Raw genomic sequence first — 22,545 nt, forward strand, 5'->3', positions numbered from 1 at the left:
TCTGTAACATAAATAGGTGTGTAGTATCTTCTATACCTTAGAATACATGGTCAAATATAAAAACCTCGCCTGAGGTTCACTTTCACAAAAACCTTCCCTGTAGTATTGAAGAAACTTGTAGTTACCTCCCTCTTGTTATTGTATTGGACAGGAAACATTTGCCAAATGCATTAGTTTTTCAAAAGTACCCATTATATCTATCAATTAAGATGAAAAATATACTAAAATATCCCAATAAATGTTTTCACTTTTAATTGAAAAAATTTCCGAGTTAGATTGAACAGAACAAAGTAATTTTACATAAGGGTGGTAACTGCAGGTCTTTGTGAAACTACAAGGGAGGTTTTTGTAAAAATGAAACCTTAGTGAAGGCTATTCTGATTGTCAAAAATTTCAAGGGAGGTTTTAATATTTTACCTAGATTATAACTATACTATTATTAAAAGTGTGAAACTTTTGTTTGACTAAAATACAGCAATTTTTTAATTTGGTCCCTCTCTAATTGTAAGGACACAAGTGTAATTTGAGCAACAACTTTTCTCCTCGTTCAAATTCCTTTCATTAAGTATTGTATTTAAGGTATTAACTCCTATTAACATTCATTAATCTTATTCTTGATCAGAATACCCATATTTTTGAATTTTATACTGATATAAATAAAATACAAATTTAAAACTAATGCAAAAGTAGAATTGTTTTTTTTTTTTGGGTGGAGAGTCAATAATTCAACCTTTTAGGTCAAAATGTGTCAACCTTTGATGTCATAGTTAAATAATAATAAAAATTAAAAAGAAAAGATGAAAACATACAAAGGTATAAAAAATATAAAAAATTATTGAAAACATTTGGGCACATCTCTAATATCATATATTCATTAATGTGACAAATAAAAATAATTGTTATAGATACAGAAATATAAAAAAAAAAATTGTAAAAAATTTGGAAACATATTATTTGTTAACATCATTATCATCACCACAAAAGAATTGTCATGTGCAAAGAAAGTGCATATTTACTAGTTTATATTAGGTATGTAAAATGTGGCCCAAGCCCGCCAAAACATAGCCCTAGTTATGTTAGGTTAAACTTGTGTTGGGCTTGGGTTAGTAAACTCAGGTTAGGCCTAAGACCTAAGTCTTAGGTTTGGGCTTACGATGACCATCAACCCCAAGTTGATTGGCTTCATGTAAAAAATATCAAAAAAAGAGGAAAAAAACTAGTACCTTTATTTTCCTCTTTTCTAACACATGATTCATCTCTATTCTTTTGCACATGAGAGATTGAAAAGGCTTTGATATTTTCCTAAATTTGGAGCAAATATGATGTTTAGGCCCCATTCGCTTTTTGGGGAAGTTATTTATCCATGTTCTTTTGTTTTCTAGGTAAATATGACAATGACCATTTTATCCATAAAAATCCATTATTAAAAGAGGCATTTTTGTCCCATCCAAGTGTTAGCAACTTTTACTTACACACCTGGGAGATGGGTGTCACTTACCTAGGTGAATAAGTGGTTTTTCCACTTGAGGGGAAGTTGCCAACACTTTGATAGGACAAAATTACCCCTTTTAATAATGGTTTTTTATGGATAAAATGGTCATTGTCTTATTCACCTGTGAAATAAAAGAAAATAGATAGATGCACTTATCCAGATAAGTATGTCTCAAGAAACAATTGCGAGTAAATAACTTTCCAAAACACCAAACAGGGCCTTACAGTAAAAACTGAATTGCTAGTTCTAGGAATTGAATTATGTTTTCAAGTGATATAAGATTAATATATACATTCAATCTTAACTCTCACAAAGTTGTGATCATAATTTACAGGGATGCAAATTATCTGTGTTATAAATGACAATGCAGTCATGCAGATACAATCAGAAATCCATACAAGAGTCAAGCTACGGCCAGCAACTCAAGTTTGATGGCTAAGCTAAAAGAGGGTCAACTAGGTGAGACTTCAATTTTAATTAACTTAGCTCAGTTTTACTTAATTCTCAGCCCATTTATACCAGTTATAGATAAAGGGCTACACAAACTAGGGGTATAGCACATCCCCAGTGTCCATTAAGCAAATATGGTCGAGAGAGTTTGATCCAATATGCTCTACATAGTATATATAGGGGTTTTTTGGCACGCCTTTTGGTCTTTCGAAAGCTCAGAAGACCAAGAAAAGGTCTTTTCCCCTTTGGCATTGCATAGACTAGAAAGCGAGCATGCGGAAAGACTGAAAAAGCTGAAAATTGGCAAGCTCCAAATGAAGCATTTGTCTTTTGGCACTAAGATAGCCTTTTCAGATATTTTTAACGGTCCAATAAACCACAATGTGAACCAAATAGTCAGGGTCTTTAAAGATAAGACCCCAAAAGCTCAATACATCGGTTGTTGAAAGATCTACCTAGAAAAACTTGCCAAACAGGTCCATAATAAACCCCACTAAGAATAGAATATTTTGGTCAGTAGGTTAGTTGGGTTCTCTAAGTGCCCAATTGGGGGAGTTTTCAAACCATGGCTTTTTGGCTTTGTGAGATAGGCCCCACCCAAGTAGGAGTCTAGGTTTGGCCATCTATGTAGTATAGTTAATAAATCCAAACTCACCAGGTAGCCTGGTATGCAATTAGCAATATTTGGTGAAAAGGCTAAAAAATAGTTAAGAGTAGTTGTCCTTTGTTCAAAAACAATGGTTTTGGTGCAAAGCTTCTCTTAATGGCTTCTCTAAGGCAGCTCAAAGAGAGCGTTGCACAGATGGTCTGGGAGTGCTTCAGCTTTGACTGAGTTGCTTTGATAGAGCGTTTTGAAGAAGTTATTAAAACTAACTTGTCAAAATGTAGATTTCTTAGCAGAAATTGTCTGTACTTAGCTTTCTAGGGTTTTCACCAAATATAACTTTTGGACTTTCCATGTAAGGTTTTCACCAAACACGACACAGTTAGTGCATTTGGGTATATCTTAGCTATGTCCGTATCAAAATATTGCTGACCTGTTTGACATGATTAATAAACATGTCAATCTTGGGTTAATCCACTAAATTCGAAAATTACATGTTTATAACGTGAAGTTTCAAGTATTAGATCATGCATGTGTATTTGAATGAAATGCTATTGTGGTAGATAAGAACGGCATTGAATGTTTTTTATGGATTTGTTTAGGTAATGGATTATTGAATATTTATTTTACTATTTAAATTTATTTTTTGTTTAATTTAAACAAATTAATTGTGTTGATTTCTTGTTAATTTGAGTTGCATGTGTCATTTAGTAAATAATAAACAGGTCATGCTCATATTTAAAATTTTAACACGATTAACTAATTAAATCATATTTGTATTGGAGTATATATCCAAATACCCCTGCCTTGACACGATACAAGAACACAAATTCCCACCCCCTAATGGATGCCCATTATTAATATTAAATAGAATAACAAAACTAATCAATATATAAATATTAAAACAATCAATAAACCATAAAGTTCAATTATTATTATCCATAAAATAAGATATAAAACAAGGTTCAAAATACCAACTAATGGTGGCTCAAAATCAAATCTTGCTGCCACCAAGGTTGGGAGGGGTTAAAGGGATGGGAATGGACTGCCCCATTCTGAAGACCCATGAAAAACAAAGGTTCAAAATATTAACACATGATACAAAAAATAAATAAATACAATGCATGTATTGATTGATACTCTTTTTTTTTCAATTTGTTATTTAAATATAGGTTTGTAGGGATAGATGTTGTATGTGCTTGGAACTATGGAAGTTTATTGACTAAACGTTTTGTACTTGATTTGTTTAGAAAACCGAGAAGAGTAATAACAAACTTGTTTATTGACACTAAGGCACTATTAGGCGCCACATCAGCAAAATAATGAATAAATGCCTACCCATTGGGGGAGGTGCTAAAATGAAACTTCCCCTAACGGTAAGCGTGCATATAAACCAAATCCTACTTTTGCAAGTCCCTATACGTACGGATTCACATAATGGGAGAAATGTTGAAATGGCACTCATGTGACAAACTTTATTTACATGGTTCCAAACACCCTCATTAACATCTCAACTGTTAATATCCCCTTACTCTCAATATTTTGCATGTTGGTGGCCTTGGTAACCAATTAGAGACACCCTGCTGGGACATTTCATCCAGCACGCCAATGCCAACTGGGCTACTCCTTAATTGGAAATACTTTAAAGTTTAAACCTTGGCGTAAACACACATGCAATACATGCATTGCAATCAAAACATGCCCTAAGTTTTTCAAAAAAAAAAAAGACTTATCTATCTTGTGAAATGATCATACTGGACTTAAACATACCCTTCATCAATGAAAAGGCACATGTGAAGTCATTTAAATTTTCAAAAATCCAATTTTACCCTTTCAGACAGAAAGAAGAAATGTGGGAGGGGAGAAGAAAAAATTAACCAACGGTCCAATTCTATTAACACAGAGAGAGAGAGAGAGAGGTTCCCATAGCTGGAAAGTAAAAATAAAGGGAGAAGTTAGGCAGTAAATGGGGAAAATGGGAAGTTCAACTCGAAAACAAATTTTTGGGTTTAGGGGAGAGAATCTAGAGAAAGATTGAACTGAAACGTTATCACACTGAGCCGTTAGGGTTTAGTTAAAAAGTTTGAAGAAGTGACGGGGAGGGAAAAAATTCAATGGATGGCTCCTCATCTTTTGGTTCTGAAGAGGACCCATGCAAAAGTTGTTGAGGTTGGTGGCCCCCATCATCAATAACGACACCTTAACTTAGCAAAGAAATTATATTCAGAGCCCTCCAAGCATCGTAGAACTGTAGAAATCCCACAGGTTGAGTCCTCGCAGTAGAAAACGAAAACATGATCAAATGACTTTGAACCACAACCATCTTATTACTGTATTATTTTTCTGGGCTTTATAAAACTCAAAACAAAAGACACACGCCTCATGAGTTCAAAAAATTTAGGATACATTTTGAACCATTAGATGACTTTCAACCATATGATTAGAGGCAATCCAGTATGCTCAATTACCAACTAGGGCAACCACCTACATGAATTTAAGAAATTAAGGGTGCATTTTAAAAGTGTAAAAAATATGAAGGATAAAAAGTCACAAGTCTTTAAAAAATTCAGGATGCATGTTCAAGTCTTTTGCCTAGGCACAAGCAACTCATGAACCCATTACTATGAATTAAAATGCATAAATTTAAAAATATGTAAATTTAATATAAAATTGTACGTGTCGGTTCATAATCATATGAATTGGTGTATCGTGCTCCCAAGCCCAGAAAAGGATATGTAAAACAGTTAAAAGCTAAACCTTCCTACACACAGGCAGAACTGCATAACTCCATGGCTGCGCAGAGCAGTACCTTAATCTGTGGTCTCTACAAAGGGGATACCTAAATGGAAGACCTTACACCATTGCATTCGTTTAATTCTGTTGAACCGAGGGAGCTTAGGTAGGGTACAAGGGATAAAAAACAAGAAAGAAAAACAGAAATGAAACTTATGGCTAGAAATGGACCCTGTATGTGCAGAAGAACGAAGATGGAGATATTCTATCTATAGCCTGATCATTTGATCGCTCAAGAGAACCATGCAAGGGAAGAAAGCAGAATGAGTGTATATGGGCCAACCATTTCAAGGGCCAGAACGAAATACATCATACACAAAGGTTACCCCGCTTTGGTATCTGACGTAAGTAGCCCCATCTGTTCTGTGAGCTGATCCATATGTTCAGCCTTATCCCACCCATTTTCCTCTCCTGAATTCTCCTTTTTTTCCTTAACAATACCTTCTGGTATGCTAGAATCAATCTCCTCTGGATCCCCTGAAAGAGGGCTTGCATTGAGAAACTGTTCCCAGAATACATCATTTATGCTCGGAAGCAATTCAGAATCAGGTAATGGATCTATGTATGCTCCATTACATGTTTCAGTCTCCACGTAACTCACAGCAGGAATATCAACAATGTTCGTTTCTCCCACCAGTCCTTGTGGAAGGTCAGGCAAAACCATGTCCGTCTGGCATGAGGCAACGGCTCCCTCTTCCACTCCAGATAGCACACTCAAATCTGGAAATTCAGTTGTTGAAACCATGTTTGTTACTAGGCCAGAAGAAGACTGGATCTCAGATATGGCAGCTGAGGGACGACTACCTGGAAACCCTGAGGTCACAGGCAAAAGTGATTGCCCAGATGTTGGTGGGACCTCCGAAAGCGTCACTCCCGAGGTCCTACTTGACGAGCCACCACCATCAAATGAGCCGTCTAATGAGTTAGATGGTGTAGGAATATCATCAATCATGAAACTGTCAGGATTGCCATTTGAAGATTCTAGCCTGGGTGATGCATCAAACTTCAAAATTTGCCTTAGCATTGATTTTGCAGCTTCACTCATCAAGGGCTGGTACTTTACAATCTGTCCATCAGGAGCTACAGCACATTCACCCTCAGAGTTCTCTTCCTGTTTCGGGAGTCTCCTTTTCTTACTGACCCCAGATATGCGCCGGTTGCTATCATTCTGCTGTTGGACCAGTTGTGCAAGGAATCCAGGGCTTTGCATGGCCTTTGCCAGGAATGACATCATCTGCTGCTGTCGCTGCTCCATTCCCTGAAGTCGCTGACCCATGGTCTGTAACTGGTGATCAGTTGCCTGTTGCTGCTGCCTTAGTCTAACCAGTTCCTGCATAAGCACATTTTTATCTCTTTTAAGTCTCTCAACCTCTTCCTCAAGTCCAAACTTTCCCACCTCAACGCATGCCCCGACTGAAGTACTCTGTCCTTGAGGTTGTTGGTGATGCACATGGGCGGGTTTTCGCCTATTAATACTTTTCAACAAGTGTTTCTGACCCCTCAGAAAACCCTCATTTGCAAATTCCCAGCGGTCTGGATCAACCTTCCTGAATCCCTGGTCAAAGAAAGCCAGCAGAACAAGAAAGGTGAAAGGACTCGTATCAGCATTTTCTATGTTTTCGGTGTCTTTCCATGCATAGTTGTATTTCACTTCCATCATTTAATAAAATCAATGAGATCCAGTTACAATCTAAAACTGAAAACCTTGAGAAAGCTCCAAAGGTCCCCTCCGATGGTCAGGCTCGGGCTCGGGCCTGAACATATTCTGTTAATGTAGAGGCAAAGCCCAGCCCGGCCTGGCCCATGAACAGGTCTAATGGTGGCACAAAACTTTACAAACAAGACAGAACCAAGAAACAACGTGAAGAGTTGAACCCGGTGTTGAAGGGGACTCTCCTAAATGGATGTGTTGTGCCAGACATGCACCCAAGGCTCGCATTTCATGGACTCTTGAAGGCACAGGGCACTTCTACATAACATTTCCTCTTTTTACCAGCAACAAGAATCTACATAACATTTCCTTTTTATCCCATAGCATAGTTCTGTTAATTTCATAACAAGTAGTTATGCCACAATTAATGTTGACAAGTAAAACCAATGGTCAACTTGCATAATAATTTTTTTTACTTCGCTAATAAACTAGTCAATCCTTCTTTAGTTATAATTTCTTTACTACTCGTATATGCATGCTAACACTATATATATACATATATAAATTTGATTGCACAATGGCATATTATGACTGCCTAAATGTTTTGGAAAGATCCCTGGTGTTTGGACAGACCTTTAGCTGAGGCTTTTCCCCTCCTTTTCCACTGTGCAGTTAACCAAGAAATGTCAGTGGCGGAGTCCTATGTGATCTCTAAAAACACAGTAACTTGGAATCCTCAGTTTAGAAGAGATTTGTTTGATTGGGAGATTGATGGAGTGATGCAACTACTGCAGATTTTACAGGAGCAGTCGATAGATATTTCTGGTGAAGATGAATGGAGATGGTCCTGGAGTAGGGATGGCTGTTTCTCAGTCAAATCCCTGACTGTTAAGCTTAGCAGTACAGGGATTACTAAGTTCCTCTGCCAGCAAGTGTGGAAATCTTGTTCTCCCTCGAAGTTTATCTTCCTTGTGTGGACTATGGTGCTGAACAAATGTCTCTCAAGACTCAACCTGGATAGAAGGGGTATTCAGCTCCCTTCTCTGTTGTGTGGTTTGTGTGGCTTATTGCCTGAGTCCACAGACCATCTGTGTATCCATTGTCCTATCTCTTCGAGAGTCTATTCCTGCGGTTGATGTGGGTGATTTGGTCAGAGAGGAACAGAAGAGTCTTCAGCAACAAATCTAAGAGCATGGAGGAGATTGTGCAGCAGGCGGTCAGCAAGCTGATTTCTTGGGTGTCTGTAGCCCCTGATTTTAAAAATTTGAATGTTCCTGAATTGTTTAGATCTGTATCCATTTAGGATCTGTAACATGTCCGTGATCTGAGTAGCCACATGTAGTTAGCTCTCCTGTTGTAATGAGTTCTTTCTGATTTCATAAATCTTACTTTACCTTTCAAATAAAAAAAAAAACCTTTAATAGCAAGTAACAGGACTTCAAGTCCATACTTACTTATCTAATAATTTCCTCCTGTCCACTATTCCTATCATAAAATTTTTCTTGATAAGTTATTCCAGTGGCCATGCCTAGGCACACAGGCAAGGTGTGTACCTTAAAATTAGGGATGCAAATGGATTGGATCGGATTTGATTCTGAGTATATCTGAATCTGATCTGATAATACAAATCGTAGATCCAACCCGAACGGATCTTACAAACATCAATTCAAATCTGAATCTGTTAAGGATGCGAATATCCAAATCTCATCCAATCCAATTTAATTTCTGAAAATTTTAATAAATTATTAAAAGGCAAAAATATTACAATTTATATAAAGAAAAACAAAAAAAAAGTAAAATTTTCAACTATTTTCATCATATATATACACGTTTTTATAAAAATAAATAATATAAAAAACTACAACAATGCAATATAAACATATTTATAAATAAATAACACATATATATATATGATAGGATTAGATTTTTTCAGATTAGATAAGGTTGATCCAAATCCAATCCGATTTTTAATCAAATCTATTATCCGATCCAATCCAAAAATCCAACAGGGGATATCCGAATCTGACAAAATAGGATCAGAATATGGATTGGACCGGATCATGGTCCAATCCATTTTCACCCCTACTTAAAATGCACCTCCCCTACCCCTAGGTCCTAGGTGCACGACTTTCAAAAGGCATGAGCTTGATGCACCTAGTGCACCTTGCACCTCAGCCCAGGTGTGTGTGCCTTTTTTTCATTTTTTGCACTTTTTGGTGTTTTTTTAGCATGGTAGATCGGCTGGGGGTTCCACCCCCGGACTCCCAGCCAAGCCCCTTGAAGCAAGCCCAAACAAGTCCATGTAATGGTCTTAAATTCTTAATCCCTGGCCTCAAGGGGCTCGGTACAAAGGCAGCTTGTACAATTAGGAATGAAAGATGTCAAATCACATTAACTATATGAAATAATGCAATTGAGCAAGAAATAAAGGAATTAAAAGTTTGACATGCTTGAATATGTTTTGTATGCTATTTTTTATTTTAATTTTGCATTTTTCACTTCGGATATGTTTTATATGCTATGTTTATGTATCTAAATTTGAGCTAATAGGCTTTTTTAAAACATTTGGTTTAAAATCAAAGTTTGAATATTTTAATTAATACTATTCTTAATATTTTCCTAATTTATTTTGAATGTTTACTATTTTTGCATTTTCTTCCTTTTTTTATTTTGCACCTTGTTTCAAAAAGGCACAAGCCTCACCTTACGCCTTACACCTCAAGTGTAAAATGGCCTTTGTGCCTTTTTTTTATGAATGCCTTTGTGCTTTTTTTCCACCTTGTTCTTTCAAAACATTGAGTAATTCATATCATACAAATTTAGCCCCTCCCCCCTCCCCGTTCAAGCACAACAAAATAATCTCAACCTAACTAAACCTGAACCCAATCATTTCACCAGCTATTTGCCACTAGGGATGATCAAGCCCACGGCCCTAGGCCAGGCTGGACTGAGCCAGGCCTAATTCCGACCCTACAAATTTTATGTATAAAACATTAAATGTATATAATATTTTATATTATACATCTATAATATGTATATATATAATTTATTTTACACATAATGTAACATATAAGATAATATATAATATGTATTATATATAGGTGTTATATTATAATATTTATATAGAATACAAAATATGAGAAAATAACATACATGCATATGTATTTATTATCTGCAAATATGTGCAGGCTGGGCTGGGCCTGAAGTATTGGGCCCAGGCCTGCCCTAAAATTTGCGGTCCTAATGTGGGCCTAGGCCTGAGTCAGGGCTGAACTTAACCTAGGCCCAAGCCTGGAATTTCCAGGTCTAGCCAAGCCAGGCAGAAAATGATCACCCCTATTCGCCACTTTTCAATCTTTGAGGGTAATATCTTATGTGAAATGGATAAAATCAAAGTCTTTTTTGAACATCAAACTAACATAAAATAGGAAGAAATAGAGAGAACACCAAGATTTAGGCTATGTTTGGTTCCGTGGGTGTTTATTGAAAAAACACCACGAGAAGAGAGGGGAAATATCCACTATGAAAACAAGAGATACATGGATGATCTCTCAACTCACAACAAAATACTGCTCACTCTCCTCAAACCCTAATCTCACACACTCGCTAGCTTAAATAAGTAAAGATCATATTATATTAGAATTATACATAAGCCCCTCTTTCTCCCATAAATACATATAGGTCTCCATAACTTATCAATATTACAAATATACCCTTGTAATCTCCAACAACCCAAATACAATATATCTCTCAACATTGAAAAAGCAAATATTGCCAAATCATGTGAACCAACAAATTAAAGACATTCCAATCATTAAATTCCAAGAAGTAATACAATACACAAGGCTCCTCAGACTTGAAGAAACTTTGAAACTCAAAAGCATGAACATCTTTTTTTATCAGCAACACAAATGAAAATTTCATTCATCAATTATTTATCAAAAAAAATCATTCATTAATTAGAAGAGGTGCAACAAGGGGTTGTGAGTACAAAGAAAGAGGAAAAAAAATACAGCCTTAACTTCCCCCCACCCAAAAACACATCACATCACAGCCCGAAAAAAGAGATTGTCTATTAACTCTCTGCTTTACCAAACCATCAGCCAAGCCTTAACTTTCCCCCACCCAAAAACACATTACATCACAGCCCAAAAAAAGAGATTGTCTATTAACTAACTCCTTTGTCAAACCAAGCCATTTGCTGATCTTTGTACCCACTTAATTTCCAACTGCATATCCTTCAAGAAACACATAAACTGCCTGAATTCGCTCCTGTAGCACCAAGCAACTTTCTCCTCCAAAAGTCAACTGATAACCGCTCTAGAATCACCTCCAACAATCAGCCTTACAGTTCCCATTTCCTTGGTTTTCTGCATCCCCAAAGTCATGAACACCTTAGAACCCAATTAGTGATCATCAACATCATCATCTAAGCCTTTAGGCCCTTTACCTTACTATATGGGGTTGGTTACATGAATCATGTCTCACCATTCTGTTCTGTTCAATGCCTTATCCATAGTTAAACTACAAGCCCTTAAACAATTTCTTACTACTTCAACCCATTTTTTTATTCATCTGACACTAGCTTTTTTTATAGGCCATCTGCTGCTACTAGCTTTTCTAGCCCCTTCAACTTGTAACAGAGCATTTCTTCTCAGAAGTGCTGTAGATGGTCTTCTATGTAACCAAACCATCTTAGTCTACTTTCCCTCACTTTATCACCTATTGGATATGCTCCTAGGTTCCTTCAAATGAATTCATTTTTTATCCTGTCGTTCCTAGTTTTCACACTCATCCATCACATATTTGCATTTCTGTCATAGTCATGCTTTGGACGTGATTAAAAAAAAAAAAACTTGAAATTGTCATATTTTGACCTTATCACCTAAAAATGTTAGCCTCAAAAGAAGGAAATCAAACGGCCAAAAATACAGCACTGTCTAGAATGTTAAAGCAAGCACTCACACTTGTTGGTATGCAGTTAGCAAAGGTGATATGGGAATTGGGATAGCCAAATAATCTAGGAATCCTATACATGAAGATTTAAATAATGGTTGACTACCATTCCAAGGGGCAGAAGTTAATGGGAAAAATAGAATACTGATCATGGAATAGCCCATCTAAGGTGAAGGTTTTCTGTTGGGAGATGGAAAACCAGGCCATTAATACATGTGAGAGACTCCGAAATAAACAGAAATCTCGGTACCTTTTTCCCCATGTGTGTCTTCTTTGCCTAAGGAGTGCAGAAAACACTAACCATCTTCTATTGAGTGTCAATATTCTATGCAGGTTTGAAACAACTTTTTATCCATCTTTAGTAGTGACTGGATGGCCCTTGGTAGTGTTTTGGTATTATCTCCATGACAACCCCCCAGTCTTATCAGTTATCACACAAGAAGGCAAACGATATGATGTCAGTGAACATTTTTTGGTAATAAGTTTAAAAAGAAATTTTATTCAAAGAGAAGAAAAGATAATACAGGAGGAGGTGATAAGATATCACCCAACAAAAACAACAGAAGAGACCCACCACCCTTCCCAGACTGTGCAGCTGTGTGTGTATATTTGGTTGAAATTCAAGAGTTTTTGAAGAAAACCAAATTGGGGTTAGTCTCTTTATTGAACTCACTATGCAAGAACTAATCATTGGACCTTAGTGTGTGATGAATTTAAGGAGGTGAGTATGAATGATAATGCTGAGGGTATGATAAATAGTTGCCAGATTCCACAGCACAAGACAGCAAAGAAATGATCAATTGGAAGCACCAGGAAAAGGAAGGATGAGGCTCAATTTTGATAGATGTAGTCTTGCCAATCTGGAAATATGTCAGAGAGTGTCAGACATAGGTGGGGTGATCAAAGATCACAACAGCACCACTCTTCTCAGGATTGAAAATGGCTTCAATTAAAGGATGGACTGATGGAGTGAAATGGAGGCAGAGGGTGATTGTCTTTATGCTAAAATCCCTTGGGAAGTTAGGCTTTTAATAAGGGGGACACTTAAGCTAATTCAGATTAGCTGAATGTATTAGCTGTATACCGCCCCACACCAGTGATAAAAAAATGGGGCACACAGTGAGAGATTGAATGGTTGTGGGCCCCATGTATTTTATGACTAATGTGGAGTGTTATTATTGGTTCCACAGCCTGCTGAACAGCTACTGCATCCAGCCAATCCTATCTCCACTTAAGCAAGGCAGCAATTTCAATAGCTCATTCAAATAGGTTCCTAAGAATGCTAATGGCTTGGCAGATGCATTAGCAAAATTGGGTGCTGCCAGGGAAAGGCTGGAATGAGGTGAACTTGGGCCATGAATTATTGCAATCCAATTGTTACACTTCTGAGCCAAATGGACTTGTATTTCATTGGTCTGCTACTCTTTTTGGGGTAGTATGGATGTTTTTTAATGAAACTACCATGGTTATTTATCAAAAAAAAAAAAAATGTCCGCTATTCATGGGGCTGTACCATACAACAGAATACCTTCAGGCGGACAAAACACATTAACACCCTGCACTGTCCAAATGGTTTAATTAAAAGGGGAAGAAACCATTTTCTTCTTCAAAGCAGGAAGGATTAATAACACTGGTAGAGGGAGGAAAGACATTGCTTTTACCTGCAATTCACATTTATATTTATGCAACTTGTTCTGTATAAGTGATACAAAAGTGAAATATATGTACAGGAAGGACAAGCATGGCACTTATGCTAAACACAGAAGATACCATGGCAACATAGGCAAACTGGATGCCAATCTGCACCGTCCATAAGCTCAATTTACACCTAAGCGAGTTACAGCCCAAAGATGGGATAATTATTAATCCATATTTTCCATTTGACAGCAACATTCTTAGGTCAAAATTAATCGTTACTTGGTTATTATCCAGTCCACAGAAGGCTGATCACATAAAGGTGATTGGGTAATTCCTCAAACGATATAGGTTTTAGGTTGATGCTAATGTAAGAAGTTGAAATGGTCCCTGGACCAACGGCCACAATAATGACCACATCTGTTGTGTGGAACCTTCTGGCATCATGCAACGAGAAAGCTCACCCTGCTTGGTCAGTTGCCAATGTAAGTTCCTGAATGTAGTGAAGTGCTAATGCCTGTCAAGCATATTTAACAACCTTAACAGGGAATACAAATACATAGATCTCTGGTCATAAAATATATACCAGAAAAATAATTCCACTATGAAAAATTTCTTAAAACAAAAGAACGTAAATATAGTGGAGCTTGAACTCATAGGGGCCTATAAGCCAACATTGACTTACCATGTCCAGGGTATTGTTACCTACAATGTAAAATATCAAATGTTTCTGCAAAATGTATGCATAGCAAACCAAATGGAATTCAATAATGATTAATGGATATAAATACTAAATAGACTTATTAGAGGCAGAAAACTATAACTTGCAGGCATTAAGCAATATATAGTACAGATCTATAATCCAGAAGCAATGGCACCAAATATAATAGCCTAAGAATCCATATAACTTGAATAGTTGGATCTTATATTTCTTATTGGCAGGAATATGAAAAGGAATGGCCATGCATAAAATTGCAACATCCACCACCATCATCATGTACATCTTGTCCAAACTATATAACCATGGGCCCTTATCATTTTCTTGATAATTGCCCTTAGATCATTTCTTACCACTTCAGCACATGCCCTTTTTGGTCTGCTGCTCCTAGATCTTCTAGCCCCTTCATCTTGTAATAGATCACTTCTTACAGGTGCTAAAGATGACCTTCTCTGCATATGCCCAAACCAACTGATCCCTATTTACCCCTTGCTTAGCTAAAGCATCAGCCATCACATTAGCTTATCTCTTAACCCAATGTATCCTAAAACTCACATTTCGAGCAGGGGCAAGCATGGGTTGGCTTGGTTTGGTTCCAAGGCAGAACCAGGAACCTACCCTGTAGGGATCGGTTCCAGATTTTTGGAACCAGAACCTACCCTGTCAAGATTGGTTTAAAGATCAGGCTCAGGTCTTGGTGATTTTATGGTCAGTTCCAGGGTCTACCCATGAAACCTATTCTTTTAAAAATAATAATAGGGGTGCTCCTTATATGGTTCAAACCATAAAACCGAACCAGACTAAAATTGTGGTTTGGTTCGGTTTACACCTAAAAACGGTTTGGTTCAGTTTGGTAGTTTTCTAAATTATGGTTTACGGTTTCGGTTTGGTTCATTGGATTTCATAAACCAAACCAAACCATAAACTGTAAACCGAAATTATATATATATAATGTAAATTATAAATATATATGAATAAATGATGTATAAATATTGTATAATATATCTAAATTGAATACATAAAATTATAAGTATATAATAAACTCTTTATTTTATAATAAAATAATAAAATAAAAGTTTTAATTTTTAATTTTTAGGGAAGCTATTTGGGCTTTCTAATTGGATTAAGCCCAATAGAATCATAGAATGGTCCAAGTCCCCAAACTGTATTAGAAATTGCACCAAACCATAATAAAATGGTTTGGTCTGGTTTGGTTTCCATACCAAAACAGTTTGGTTTGGTTTGGAAACTTCTCAAACCGTAATTTACCAGTTTGGTCTGAGATCTTCTCCAAACCGGACCGTGAACACCCCCTAAATAATATTATGCTGTTTTTTATATTTCTCCCTTTCAAATTTATATAGTCATTCAATCTCAAAGAAATAAAACATGATCCATAAACAACCTAAATAATATCACATAATCATTACTAATCCATAGTCCAACTTCGCTCAAGGCTGGTTCTCTGGTTAGTTCGAGTAGGGTAAACCCCCAAAACCTTGACACCAGCCTAGGTTGCGGGGGTCAGTTCCAAGAATTTGGAACCTGACCCTTTTTTTTTATAAGTAGAAAGAAAAATATTCATTAAAATAAAAAGATGAATATAATCAACAACAAGTATTAAGGCAACACCCAAATCAACACTACCCAATCACATCAAAATTTCATCAATCTAAAATGAAAACACACAAACACACTCCAAAGCTCTTCTTCATAAATTAATCTTCTTCCTATAGCTCTGGAACCACAAATTAATAAACAGATGCACGCTGCCATTTGCCAACTCGCCAACACCTTAATCATCTTCTTCCTGCCCATCTCCTTCCTCATTCCATGCCTCTCCTCCTTCCGGCCTCCCCTACTATGGTCTTCTTTAACCTCTCCTCCCACTTGCTCCTTTTTTTATCAATAACAAAAGCGCCCTTCAAAAGAACAAACCTAAACTCTTGCCAAATGCCAACTCTGACATCTCTAGCGGCCAAATTCTCGATCTCCACTAATCCTCCCTTTTCTTCTTTGCTATCTGAAATAACCTCATCAGGTTTCTTCTCTTCCCGCCTCCCCCCTCCTTTTCAATAACCTCTGACCCATCAATTAGCTCTAACTTTTTTTCTCATATGCAACTAACAAATGAGTCACTGCCCTATCTAACGCTTGAGTCTCGGAACCTCTCCTCTCAACCATCTCAATCAAACCCTTGAATTGTGATCCATTTTTCTTATAAACTCTCTTCAACTTGTTGTTGGATGACCAGCCCCAACCAGGCCCCCTTTCAATCTTGAAAAAATTTTAGTAACATGCAATAAATAGGATTTATTCGCAATTTGAGCTTCCTACAACACCTTCAACTCACTCACAAAACCATCTAGAACCAAATCATACCCAAGAACCGATTGGAACCATCCTTGCCAAGGCCAATTTGAGGTCGGTTCCAATTTTCTCTGAGTGGAACCAACCCATTTTTTCTTGGTACTTGTACAACCAACCCATTTGCTCACCCCTAATTTCAAATAAGAAATTTAAATTTGCATCACTTTTTTGTCCCCCCTCGACCTCCAGATGTGTCATATTCAACTCATTTGCAATCTGTACCCCTTGTAGTGCAACAAGCAATTAAGCCCTGATAGAATCCCCTACTCCTGGACCCAAGAATAAAGCAATGACGGCCCAACATTCTGCTCCATGATTTTTCAAATCCATTAGCATTCTAGATTAAGTGTGAACAGCCATAATCTAGTAATGGGTTTGAAGACTAAACATAGGCAAATAAAGATATATAATCTATAATCTATAAACAATGACACCAATCAAATAGTTAAGAATCTCTAAAACTTGGATCTAGTAATTCTTGATGAAGGAACATGAAATAGAATAGTAAGATCATGTATAAAATGCCAACATCCATAACCTAAAAAATTAACAGACCTGTAATCTAGAAGGAAAAACACATAGATTAATAATTTCTATGACTTGCCAACCGAGGGGTGGCTAAGTTGGTGCATTAGCTGGTTTGTTCCAGAAAAAACGCAGATTTGATTCTCCCTATCACCAATTTTGGGGAGGGGGTTATTAGCATGGTGCTGCACTACTCAACAGCCCCTACGAAGGATTTGGGCATATCGTTTTTTTCTATGACTTGGATCCAGTACTTATTGTTGGCAAGTATACCAGATAGAATGGTAACCCGGACCAATCAAATCAATATTAACTCTGATCAGTCACTTGTTCGATTTAGAAAGCTCGCCAGTAATTAACTTTTCAAACTTTTAGCCACTGTGTTCCATTGAACAAAATCTATCGACCAAATGTTATCTAGGGCAAAAGAATGGATCAAATGTTCATTAGTTTAGTTGTAATACGTCACCAACAAGATCCATCACAAAAAAAACATGTCAACAAAAAAGTTAAGACGAAAAAATACAGAAAAAAAAAGCAGGATAGGCAAGTGTTCCTCTGCCTTCACCAATAAAATTGAACCATTATGCTTCAATGGAAACTGAAGAAACTCAATAGATTGGATAACCTTGCTACTTTCAAGAGGCCTAATGATCTCACACTTATGTGCACTGCTAATATAAGAGTGTAAAAATTTATCATGCTTCACATTAAGAACAAAAATAGAAGCCAGAAAATAGATAAGAACCCGACATCTTTTTTTATTAGCTGATATTCCCTCTGGTTCAAAACATTATTATAACAGTAATAATAAGAGGACAAAGAACTTCAACAAGCTCAAGGAGGGAAAGGCGTACGTATGTGTTCAACTGTCTGACGAAACTGGAAAAGTTATTGTGCTTGAAATACTTGGGCAGCAGATCCCTTGCGAACTCCGGCGGGTTCCAGACGACAAAGCTGTTGTTGCTAGGGCTCCAGGACACGATCGAATTCGTCGAGGGATCATCAACCATGTCATAGGTCTTGCTCAGGAACGGAGGCGGAGCATTCGCATTCGGAATCGAGCTCGAGCTTGAAATCGTCGTTGTGCTCTGAACCCCATCCATGCCGCCGTAAATTTAAACAACGACAAGCATCGAACAGCCGATAAAAAAAACTTAGGAGAAGAGGGAGTATTATAAACTTCCGAGACAACTTCCTTACACAGGAAATAGAGGTTTAAACGAGTTGAAATGGCACCGTTACTGTAACAACTGCCGAGAAAAAGCAGAGATAGGAGGATTAGGTTCGATCTCGAAGGGAATCTAGGGTTATTGGAAGCGAATTAAAGGGTCCTGACTGAAAGAGCGTTTAATTGGAGAAATAGTGGGAAAATGAAGAGAAACCCTAAATTGCCGGATGGATGCCATTGTACAGTCAATGCCTGGATAGGGGGGTGGAGGAGGGAAGACTGCTTAGAGACGGAGGTGAAAGGGATTTTATTAGGGGGTTTTTATTAGTGGAAGAGAGAGAGAAAGAGAGAGAGAGAGAGAGAGAGAGAGAGATGGGAGACGACGGAGGAAACGGACACGAACCGGTCGACGGTGCTTGAGAAAGTCGTGACGGCGTCGAGTTTTGTGTAAATTGAAGAGAATAATTGCTCCCTCACGTTCTCCCAAATAACGAAAATGCCTTCCAAGATGTTTTTGGGATATATATAGGTCATGTAATCTGGGGTAGTGACGTTTAAAAAGGGCCTTGACTTCTAAAATTATACACTCTACTACAGTAGATAACTGAAATATTTACAAAAGTCATTTCACCCTCGGAGTCATAATAGGATACTCAATACATGGAAAAAAGATTTTGGGAGTGAGATTTAGTCATTTAGAACACTTACGGACTGGTATTATCAGTTCGATGAACAAAATAAAACTTAACATTTTAAAGTTTGTAATTAAATTTCTGGTTTTAACAAAATCCAATGGCAAGACCTAGGGGTGCAAGTCGACTGGGTTGGGCCGGGTTTATGGTCAACCCAGGCTCAGCCTTAAAATTTGGGCTTAAGGTCTGAGCCTAGGGTTAAGCCTGATTTTTCCAATCCGAGCCTAGCCAATCATGTAGTTGATGCACTTGAGTTGGGTTTGGGCCCAGGTCGGGATGGGGTCGGTCAATGAATCCACTCTAAAATTATACACATATAAATGTATTTATACAAATATATATTTATATATTTATGTATATATGCAAATATATATGCAAAATATCTATACAAATGTTGTGTATACAAATATGTATGTATATATATATACATATATATATATATATATATATATATATATATATATATATATATATATATATATATATATACGTGTACATATGTAAATATTGCACACATATACATATATGTAAATATATATATGTGTGTGTGTGTGTGTGTGTGTGTGCAATATTTACATATGTACACGTATATATATATATATATATATATATATATATATATATATATATATATATATATATATATATATATTATATATAATTGAGCCAGACTCAGGTCTGGTTTGGGCTACCTAAGAGCTAGGCCCAAACTCGGCCCAGAAAAAAAAAAAAAAAAAAAAAAAAAAACTTGAATTCTTGGGTCCGAGCCCACCCTAAGGACCGAAAATCCAAGCTCATCTCGTGTAAAATTTTGGGTGGCCACTTCAGGCTCGGGCTGGGCCCGCCCAAGTTGCACCCCTAGCAAGACCAGGGAAGTATACTTTTTTCCTAGAAAGTCCATACAACCATTTGTGCATCTATGGTTGTGTTTGTTTCCATGGGCATTTATTGAAAAAATGACACTACATCAGTGTCACATAGGCATATTGCATATGAAGCAAAATGAAACAACTGTTTGATTTCACCGTTTATCAAATAAATGGTAGAAAACTTAAACGTTTTGGTTTTTGTGCATGGAGAATTTGGGGAATCATCAAATTCTTGTTTCCTCCAACGCCCCATTGTTTCTTGAAACCAAATACTGATGTGGCACACTTTAATGGGTATTAATCTGAGGTGGAGAGTAAAAAACATTTAAAGTAAAGTCCAACCAAACAACAAAAACATGAAACATTTAAAGTGAAAAAGTACAAATAAACGGCCTATCCATAAACACCCACAGAACCAAATACATACTATATCTCCACAATTCCAATTCTAAATTTCTATTAAAGCCTGCATAATAACAAATAGTTCACCTTGATCAGTAGAAGCGACATTTAATGCTCTTCCCCTTAGAATTTTCAAGCAGGATAGATTCCTTGATAAAATGATAATTCCAAAACTGAATAAGGAATCAATTACTTTCCTAGTGAAGATAATTAAATCAGTAGAATGGATAACATAAAGCGCAAACTTTTGGGGATAGAGATGCAATCCATGAGAGCCATTTTGAGGAATTGAAGCATTCTAGGCACTTTGATTTATAATATTAATGAGATTTTGAGGAAGAATTTGTCAGTTCTGAAACATTTCTCATTTCGGGCATACTAGATATAGTAACAAGCAATAGCAGTCCATCCTAAGATTTGCAACAATAATTGATTGTCTACAATTAAAGTAGATAAAGTATTTACACATGACATCCAAGATCCTTGACATACATTCTTGAGATTTAGGTTCTAGGGTTCTATAAAGAAAATAGCTTGTGCAAATTAACAATCAATAAACAAATGAGAAAAGGATACTACTGCTTCATTACTTAAAGCACAGATTTTATCTTGTGGATCAAAGAAAAGCATGTCTTTTATAGGAATAAAATTATTGATTACTCTCCAGAAAAACAATTGAAATTGAGGAGGAATATTGAGTTCCTAGGTTCTATTCAAGCAAAATTTTAATTCGGGGGGAATAGCTCTCAAATATTGTTGTTGGTTCCTTTTATATTCCTCTTTAATTGAAAACTTACCTAAGTTATGAACAGTCCAAATCTAGGTAATATTATTGTTTGAGGGAAAGATTGGAGTTCTAAGGATTTTATTGGCTTCCTTGGTGGTGAACAAAGAATTAATGAGTGTTTCATTCCACTATCCTGAGGAGAGGAGGGTTGAAATTCTTAGATTCTTAAGATTATGGGTTAAAGGAAAAGGAATCCAAGAGAAATCATTATTGGATTGAATCCAAGGCACTTGGTCCAAATAAAAAGAGGAAGTTTCATTCACTAGATAACCACATTCAGAAGCTAGTTCCCTAATCTCTAGGGCTATGGATTTCCAATAAAAAGAGATTGAAGAAGCTATTGAATAAGGAATATGAGTGCAGTGTTTTAAATATTTTGATTTCCAAATTTGGGCCCATAACTTATGTTGCTCATTCGGATATTGCCAACCAATTTTCTTAAGAAGGGTCAGGTTTACCAATTTCAGATGTTTGAAGCCTAAACCTCCAAAGGCCTTTGTCTAAGTAAGTTTATTCCAAGAGTCGGTTTGGAGAACTTATTGAATTAAAATTTTCTTTCCTGCTTGGCTAATAGCAGAAGTTTTCTAATTATTTAATTTGGATTTGAGGTTTTTCAAGGCATTATTTACATTTGAGGGCCTATGTGTAGTTGCCGCCTAATCATTCTTTAATGTCTTGGATGAATATTCTTATTACAAAAAGGCCTAATTTTTCAAAGTTTACCAACTAACCTCGAGTTGATTGATAGACCCTTCATGGAAAAAATGAACAAATAGGAAGAAGAGAGGGTCTCCTTGACGTAAGCCTCTGGTAGGACAAAAGTGTCCTTCCGAGGTACCATTAATTAAGACTGAAAGGAAACTATGAAAATACATTCTTTTATTAGCTGATAGAATGCTTTAGAAAACCCAAGGAGAGATAATATTTTTAGACAGTCATAGGCTTTAGACATATCTAGCTTTAAAGCTACATAGCCCGTACCTCGTATTTTATGTTTAAGGAAGTGGAACATCTCATGTGTAATAATGGAATTGTCTACCATTTGACATCCAGGGACAAAAGTTGCTTGATTAGGAGCAATACATTTGTCTAGTTGAGTATGAAACCTAGTAGCTATCAATTTTGCTATAATTTTATAAAGGACATTACATAAACTAATAGGTCTATAGCCTTGTACTTTCTTATAGTATACTTTTTTCGGAATTAAATAGATAAAAGTATGATTGGGCCTCCTAAGTAGTTTTTTAGTGATAAAGAAATCCTGAACTACTTGCACAATTTTCGATCCCATCATGTCCCAAGATTCCTTAAAAACTAGAATTGGCATTCTATCCGGACCCAAAGATTTTAGACTCCCAATGCTAAAAAGTGTTAATTTTACTTCTTCTTCGGAGGGAATTGTCAGTAGCATAGTATTTTCCTCCTTAGTA

The 22,545-nt window shown here is 36.5% G+C and overlaps 1 protein-coding gene across 1 annotated transcript; it reads right to left on the reverse strand.

Annotated features, from left to right (window-relative positions):
- Positions 1 to 5,170: 5,170 nt before the first annotated feature.
- Positions 5,171 to 18,858, reverse strand: HSFA1D (heat shock transcription factor A1D). The gene is made up of 2 exons (XM_088979449.1): positions 18,052 to 18,858; positions 5,171 to 6,894 (listed from the first exon to the last, which is right to left on the reverse strand). The coding sequence occupies exons 1-2, from the start codon at positions 18,298 to 18,300 to the stop codon at positions 5,662 to 5,664; spliced, it is 1,482 nt and encodes a 493-aa protein (XP_088835575.1). The 5' UTR covers positions 18,301 to 18,858; the 3' UTR covers positions 5,171 to 5,661.
- Between the last annotated feature and the right edge of the window lie 3,687 nt (positions 18,859 to 22,545).

This window comes from Nelumbo lutea, chromosome 3 (assembly GCF_056320005.1).
Source record: "Nelumbo lutea isolate HS-2025 chromosome 3, American lotus-T2T, whole genome shotgun sequence".
Taxonomy (NCBI): domain Eukaryota; kingdom Viridiplantae; phylum Streptophyta; class Magnoliopsida; order Proteales; family Nelumbonaceae; genus Nelumbo; species Nelumbo lutea.